Source organism: Salmo salar, chromosome 28 (genome assembly GCF_965601325.2).
Source record: "Salmo salar chromosome 28, fSalSal1, whole genome shotgun sequence".
Classification (NCBI taxonomy): Eukaryota; Metazoa; Chordata; class Actinopteri; order Salmoniformes; family Salmonidae; genus Salmo; species Salmo salar.
The window spans coordinates 17,361,162-17,369,071 of record NC_138318.1 but is presented as its reverse complement, the minus strand read 5'-3'; the positions used below and the strand labels follow the sequence as shown (position 1 = coordinate 17,369,071).

Here is a 7,910-nt window from a genome sequence, read left to right as displayed (position 1 = left end):
ATGAACCAGGGACTGCAGTGACACCTCTTGCACTGAGATGCAGTGTCTTAGACCGCTGCGCCACTAGGGAGCCCCACACATACAAACATTCTGCTGATTTCTTTTTTGCTGCAAGAGTCTCAAGAAGTATTATACAAGCATTCATTTCATTGTCTTGATAATATCCACCATGACAGTCTCCACCATGACAATCTCCACCATGACAATTTCCACTATGACAATCTCCACTATGACAATCTCCACCATGACAATCTCTACTATGACAATCTCCACTATGACAATCTCCACTATGACAATCTCCACTATGACAATCTCCACCATGACAATCTCTACTATGACAATCTCCACCATGACAATCTCCACTATGACAATCTCCACCATGACAATCTCCACTATGACAATCTCCACTATGACAATCTTCACCATGACAATCTCCACTATGACAATCTCCACCATGACAATCTCCACCATGACAATCTCCACTATGACAATCTTCACCATGACAATCTCCACTATGACAATCTCCACCATGACAATCTAACCATGATTGACAATGTATCTCTGTGAAAAGCCAAAAGAAGTGTCTCAAGAAAGGCGATTTGACCAGTCTGCTGCTGCTACCCTCTCCAGTCAGTTACAGCCCATCTACATCAGTTCTCATGGTCTACCTGTTTAGTATTACATTATTCCTTTATTTAGAATGTTGGTTGCTTTGGTAGTTTTGTAGTGCAGAGTTCATTCCATGAATAGATTGAGAATCTGAATTCCAGAGGGACAGAGAGAGAGAAAACCTCCCAGGAGATGTATGTCTGAGGAGTGGAGAACGAAGAAACTATACAGCAGACACAATGCTGGATTTGGACAGTCTGGGCACAGACTTGTTCTCTGCTCTGCTGCTTGGCATGGGGCAGTGTGTGTGTTTGGCATGGGGCAGTGTGTGTGGCAGAGGTCCAGGAGGACTGAGTCCCTCTGGTCCCTCTTGTCCCCCACGTCTGTGCCCAGTTTACCCACCCCAGACATGCTGGCCTCTGGCTGGCCTCCTCTCTAAAGCCAGCAGCCTGTAGTCTCATAGGCCCCCCTCCCTTCTCTCCCCTGAGCAGCCAGTTTAGTCCCATAGTACCCAAAGATCATAGTGACCACAGGGAACAGAGAGGAATGCCTTTCACTGACATGGGCAGTAGCAACACACACCAATACCCTCTGGAAAACAGTCCGGGGGACTCCCTGGAAAATACTGGCAATTTTTCCTGAGTGAACACCAGTTCACACACTCAAACAACACAAACCATCAATACACACATCACTATGGCACATACCAACTCCATCATACACCACAGTGCATTGCACTGCCTCATCAGACTAGAGGCCAGTTATGAGACCTGACTGGACTGATACTTTACACAAAAAGAGGATCTTCTACAATGAGCGAGCACTATAAGCTATTTATGAGATTCATGAAAATAAATGTAATGTCTCTGTTTCCCATTTCAAGCTCTCGGTTCTGCAGCATATAGATAACCCCATAACTACTACTATACAGTGGTTCAATGGTGGTACCCAATTCCAAATCGATCCCCAGTCCCTAACTGCTAGGCACTTGAGTAGACCTGAAAGTATTTCATAGGTATATTCATAATATGTTAATAGTTTCACCTTGACCCCTATTATACTAATTGGTGTTTTTTTCACCATTTTGCTTCCATCATCTATATCCTATAGTTCAGCTGCCTAGAACAGCTCAGGGTCGATTTAGAATGGGTGGTTGTCATCTTTGATCGAAGAAGAAGTTATAAGACACAGCCCTTGTTAATCATAGTCACATAGACAGAATGGTTAATTGCCTCAGGAAAGCTTTTGGGTTTAGCTTAACAATAACATCCCTAAACCCCATTCAACACAGGCTGCTGAGAGCTTTTACATGTAATGTGTTCTGGACAGACAGACACATGGACACATGTAGACATGTAGGCACACACACAAACACAAACATACACTCTGACTACAATTTTGGACACAACGCCGTTGTAAGTGCACAGTCTTTCATAATGTAAATCATTGTATCACAGGAACACAGCAAAGCACATGGATGAAAAGAGCAAATATTGTCAAATGGAACAAATGGAACAAATGGAACCTAATTTACATGTCATACATAAACATCAACCTATTAGAAAGATCATTGAGGTGTATTTCCTATCTTAGCCACTCCCCTCCACTTCTCAAATTCCCTCCTCCTGTCCTGTATGTGTTAGGGGGGTCTGTATGCAGCCCGCTAATCAGGGTTTGTCCATGGGGTGCCAGGGGGGCTATAAAAAAATACACACACACACACACACACACACGTTGCCAGAGAAGCTATAAAGTAGCGTAGCATTAGCCCACTGTGACAGGCGAGTCTTGTTCCTGGTCTTGCAGTCATAGTGTCCGCGTGCTGGGCAGCGCTGGTCTCAGAGCCAGGGTGAATAGAGCTGCAAAATCCTGCCTCCATAGAGATAAGGTTATCTATTCAAACATGGAGGCCAATATTTAAACTTCACACACACACACACATTTACAAACCCCCCCACACACACACCCTCACCACCACCATCATCATTATCATTAGAATAAGCAGGACTCCTGGGAGACTGGAACATAATAACTGGTACAGGCTGGTATGTAACTGATATAGCATAGTTATCAGCTCTCAGGAAATGGTGAAATCACGTAACCTCATGATTCTGTCTCCTTGCACAGTCCCTGCTGTTTCTAGGAATCTGAGTTATTTGGCTGATCCCAAAAGATCTTTACTCCTGACCTCCAACTGCAGGGAGGGAGAACCAATGGGATTGGATAATCCACATTTTTCTCCCCTTTTTTGGCTTTTTCAATTAAAAAGAGATTTGAAGGGAGAAACTATGTGTGTATGGCACAGACGCAATATCCTTGAAAACTGTTGCTCTTAGTTCAAACCAACCTGGTTTGAGAGAATGTTCTCTGGATATTGATCGGATATTGATCGACATAACTGCTGAGAGACATTAATCTTTCAAATGAAAGAATACAGCAAAATTAGACAACTGGAAATAGAAAATAACCTATATGCCGTTCTTCATGCTCCAACTGCAAGAGATTTCTTTGTTTAGCATCTGAACTGAGAGAGCAAGGTTTCCTTTCACATTATATTCTATAAACTTTCCACCTGTACATAATGCTCCTGTACAACCTCTATTCACCAGCTCATAACCTAACCTAGCACTGATCCTGGCCAGATCACATCGACCAACGATACTGGCAGACACCCAACAGAGTTATAGGTATTTGTTCAATGTGATGTTGCAATTCTGAGAGACCAGGCTAGTCTGGGCCTGACCAAGAATGAGGTATTCTGTATCTTCTCATCTGTGAACAAGCTGTTCTTCACCCTTACTGACCAATGGATTGCATCTTTGACTTTCACATGCAATATGGCAAACGAATGAGATAAAAACATCTAAATTGACAACATTTATTGCATTGAGGCATGATTGCATTTTTAACAACTTCTAAGAGTAGAAATAAAAACAACAGAATGACATTGAAGACATTGTATAAAGGTTGATCTGATCTTCACAATTGACTCAAGAAATTCAAACCTTTCAAGAGCACAAGCCTTTTCATTGGTTCATCCGTTCTCCCAAACAACATACCATTTGAAATGAATCGTCCTTTCAAAAACAGTCCATTGTTGTTCATTTGTATATTTATCATAGTTTGACGTAATCAATCAAAAATCAGTAATCATTTTTCACAAAATGGAAGCCAATCACCCAGTGAGAGAATTCAGATTTCCTCAGTATATCCTGAACAGACTCATTAACAGAGTTCAATCAAATGCAAGATTGGCAGAATAATGGAAAACTTGACCAAAACCGTCAGTGCCTACTAAGGCTGTGGTGTTGCTGTCAAATGATGGTGTGTGCACGCTGAATCTGTGTCATTGCATGTTTTATGGAACAAGGGCAAATAGCATTCTGATGCACAGCAGAAATATTTTCTATCCTCAAACATACCTGTTGTCACTCAAAGTGCATATGCTTGGGTATTCTGATTGAGGCATTTCAGTTCATTTCTGTCCCTCTTTCTGCTTTGCCATAGCCCATGACTCAAGACACACGGCCATCTAGGCTCTTATCATAGACTCTAATCGATATACATATATATATATATTAAATTGATTACTTGAAAAACACATTGAAATTGGATCAATAGGTTTGACTATGACACAACACTAAGTACTGCATTTGACTTCATTGACTTCTCTAGTCAGCGATCAAACCAGAAACATAGATAGTCATAAACATACATACAAACATAGATCTCTCAAAAACATAATGCAAAAACAAACAAGAAAAAAATACATTTTATGTATATAAGATTTCATTATGCTAATGTAGAAAAATAGTGGTCTGTATGTAGGTCTGCCCCACAAGCCAATAGAGTGCATATTTGTTTGGAGCGTGGAGCACATAGCAGAATGTAAGACCAATAGTGTTTCATTGTCAAGTGAAACAAATACAACATGCTCCTTCAAACCACAACAACACAGTCTTTAACCATAGTCTGAAGGAACTGCATGGACAGGACACGAATGACCAGCAGTCTCCTGAATCCCCTGTCCCAGCATTTACTGTAAGGAAGTCGTGGCTAGGGCCTGAATCCCTTGGTTAAGGGCTGGCGTAAGCAGTGGTTCAACAGTGGTTGGTCTGTCACAGGTAGGCCTCAGCCCTCTCCCAGGGTTGTATCTCTGAGAAGAATCCTTCACATAGCCCAAAGCCCTGATCCAGAGTCTGAGGGATGGCCTGCACTTCCTCCTTCATCTCCTCCCAGGGGTGCACCTCCTGCTGCTCTGGGAACAGAGTCACCTCCTCAAACTGGTGCAGGTGGGTCTGTAACAACTGATCCTGGTTCAGCTGCTGCTGTTGAATGTAAAGGTTCCCTATGTTACTACTATTACATCCCACTGAGCCACTCAGCTCCATGTAACCGTAAGAGTCATGGGTCTGGTTCTGGGTTTGGTTGTCCCCCTCTCCACACCACCTCCCCAGACCGACAGAGTGCCTCTCCTGCAGGGTCAGATCCAGCTCGCAACCCAGGGAGCTCAGAGCAGTGTTGATGTCCAGGTCTTCGAATGTACTGCAGTTTCCACTGAGGACATCGTCAAACACAGATGCAAGGTCGAAGTCTCCCCTCAGAACTACATCTGCGCTGTGTGCCTCCATGGCTAACAGTGGGGATTTGGGTGTCCGCACCATCTTGCTGTTTTGCCTTGGAGAAGGTTGTTTACGCTTGTTGCCGGCTCCAGCTCCTTGGTAGTGGTAGCCATCTTGGCCCCGCTGAGTGGCTCTGTGGTAGCCAGTTTCCTGGTTGTGTAGGAGTTTGCTCTCCCTGTGGGTGTTGTAGTGGCTGGAGGACATTCTCCTTCTCTTGAAGACTCCGTTGACGAACATGTCAGCGTACTGAGGGTCGATCTGCCAGAAGCCTCCTTTCCCTGGTTCATCCTTCTGCCTCGGAACTTTCATGAAGCACTTGTTGAGCGAGAGGTTATGGCGGATAGAGTTCTGAGAGGATGAGGGGAGAAGAAACAAATGTGTTAAATCCATGTTAAATGTGTATCTAATTTAATATAACGTATGAATGGTGTGCGTGTCAAACAGAGAGAGGGAGAAAGAGATAGAGAAAGGCATTTAAGGGAGAGGCGGAGGAGGTATTGTTGTTGTTTGTGTAGGAAAGCAAATGCACCTAATGAGGCTTTCTAGTGTAGAGTTCTGTGCATTTCAAACATGATCAGCCGTGCTTTGGCTGCCAAGGGAGCTCCACACACCACACACACACACACACACACACACACACACACACACACACACACACACACACACACACACACACACACACACACACACACACACACACACACACACACACACACACACACACACACACACACACACACACACACACACACCCTCCCTGGAGCAGTATAGCACTTGTGCCTGGCCCCCTGAGAAAGAAGCCTGACAGAGATTTCTTGGAGGGTAGAAATTGCAGAGATGTTCTGTGATTTGAAATGTAAATCAAAATGAACATGACTAGGCTAGTCAAGCTGTGTCATGCATAATAGAATACAGTATAACTTACTGTTAGACTGGATGATTATGAGAAATAATAGGATAAATGTGTTTTAAATGTATGTTGTATAAGTGCATTAATATTCTTACAACAAAACAACAGGTTTAATATGCATGTTGCAAACCATTCTGCTCCCCCTTCTCCCTCTCTCTTCTCTCCCTGTCACCATTTAGCTAATCAATAATAGAGAGACAGAGGAGAGCCGGGTCATTTACCTGCCAGCTGGGCTCAGCATGTCTGTAGTAGCAGAAGTTGTCTGTGATCCAGTTATAGATGGTGGAAAGAGTCACCTTGGGCTTCTTGCTGGCCTGCATGGCCATACAGATGAGAGAGGCATAGGAATAAGGCGGTTTGACTTTGGGGTTCGTTTTAAAGTCAATCTCCTCTGGTGGGATGATCTGCGTGATGTGGTGGTTGAGGTGAGGGTAGGTTGTGGTTTGGTGGTGTGGATAATTCACCAAACGCGCGTCGGTGGAGTTACTGCCAGAGGTAACGGGGCTCCCGAGGCAGAGAGGCATCCCGGTAGCGGCCGTGTCCCCGGCTGGAGGGCTAGACGGGGAGTCGGTGCCCGGGGGGTACAGGCGCTGGTGGTAGGAGACCAGGTGCTGTGAGGGGAAACCGGAGCCGGTGCCGGTGGATCTTTCCGAGTTAGTGCTGAGGATGGAGAAGTTCTGAAGCCAGTGGAGGCTGGTCAGACTGTCGTCCAGGTGCACTGACCCGGCTGCGGTGTCCTGGTTCTCCGGCTGTAATTCCAGCCATTTCTCCTTAAACTTGGAGGCGATCTCCGGACTCATCAGGACAGGCATTCTGAGCGTGACGCACGAGACGGTCACCAGCAAAAATTTGGAAATTTTGTAGGACTGTTCAATGAGATGTCCTGCACAAAACAAATATTGAAAAACACATACAAATTCGAATTTGATCCACTACCCCCATTACAGTATTAAAAACACACCATAAAAAAATGGACTATTTGGCTCAACATGCCAACGTGTCAAAATGTGATTCGAAAATGTAATAAAAACGATCATAGTACAGCAGATAGCCTATATCCTTACCTCAATGACAGGTCAGCGATGATGCTCGGGAACAGTTTGCACCTGTTGCAACCGTCTGTCGATCGGTCCCTGTGCTCTATTCTCAAAGGACTCCAGCGAAGCACTATCCTCTGCGCAACAAGAGTAGAGGGGGAAGGCTCACCAAAGTAGCATCCAGCCGTTCATTTAAAAATCCATCAGATTATTTCATCCATTTCAGTCGTTTTTGCATAATCCTAATTATTTAATTCCCGGCCAGTTGCTTTACGGAATGATACATGAAAAAGTCTGGGTGCTGGAAGGTTTTTGGACGCTCATAATAAAGGTGGAGAGACTGCCCACAAGCCCTTTAAACGTCTTGGAAGTCTCTGATTGGTTGGTTCCTTTCTCTCCAGGTTTCACTTGGCTTGTCAGACACGGCTGACGTTCATGGGGATATGAGGAGCGCGCTGAACTGCATATTCAACCTCGGAATTAATGTAGCATACGCATAATTATATCCACAGTAGGCTAGCCTATGTTGTTAAAGGGGGAAATCTGAAGTTGCTGTATCAATTTCTGGATTTATAAATGATGTGTAGGCCTACCCATGGATTCTTAAAGTATATAATTTATACATGCCTCATGAGTTCAGTTCAACTGTAGTAGCCCCTCAGAACCCAAAATATAAGCTTGTTTTACTCCAATGTTGGTAAACAAAGTAAATGTTAACAAACACTATATAGC

At 44.1% G+C, this 7,910-nt stretch overlaps 1 protein-coding gene across 1 annotated transcript; it reads right to left on the bottom strand.

Moving 5' to 3' along the window:
• Window positions 1-3,473: 3,473 nt before the first annotated feature.
• On the bottom strand, window positions 3,474-7,574 carry foxj1b (forkhead box J1b). Its single transcript, XM_014179675.2, has 3 exons — window positions 7,206-7,574; window positions 6,363-7,024; window positions 3,474-5,579 (listed from the first exon to the last, which is right to left on the bottom strand). Exons 2-3 carry the CDS (start codon window positions 6,951-6,953, stop codon window positions 4,728-4,730), a joined length of 1,443 nt encoding a protein of 480 aa, XP_014035150.1. The 5' UTR covers window positions 6,954-7,024; window positions 7,206-7,574; the 3' UTR covers window positions 3,474-4,727.
• Window positions 7,575-7,910: the final 336 nt, after the last annotated feature.

Bases quoted from the DNA above. Each gene is read 5' to 3' on its own strand.
- foxj1b (XM_014179675.2), bottom strand. From the start codon at position 6,953: ATGCCTGTCCTGATGAGTCCGGAGATCGCCTCCAAGTTTAAGGAGAAA. The intron at 5,580-6,362 runs GTAAATGACCCG...TCATCCTCTCAG, and splicing joins ATGCTGAGCCCAGCTGGCAG to AACTCTATCCGCCATAACCT.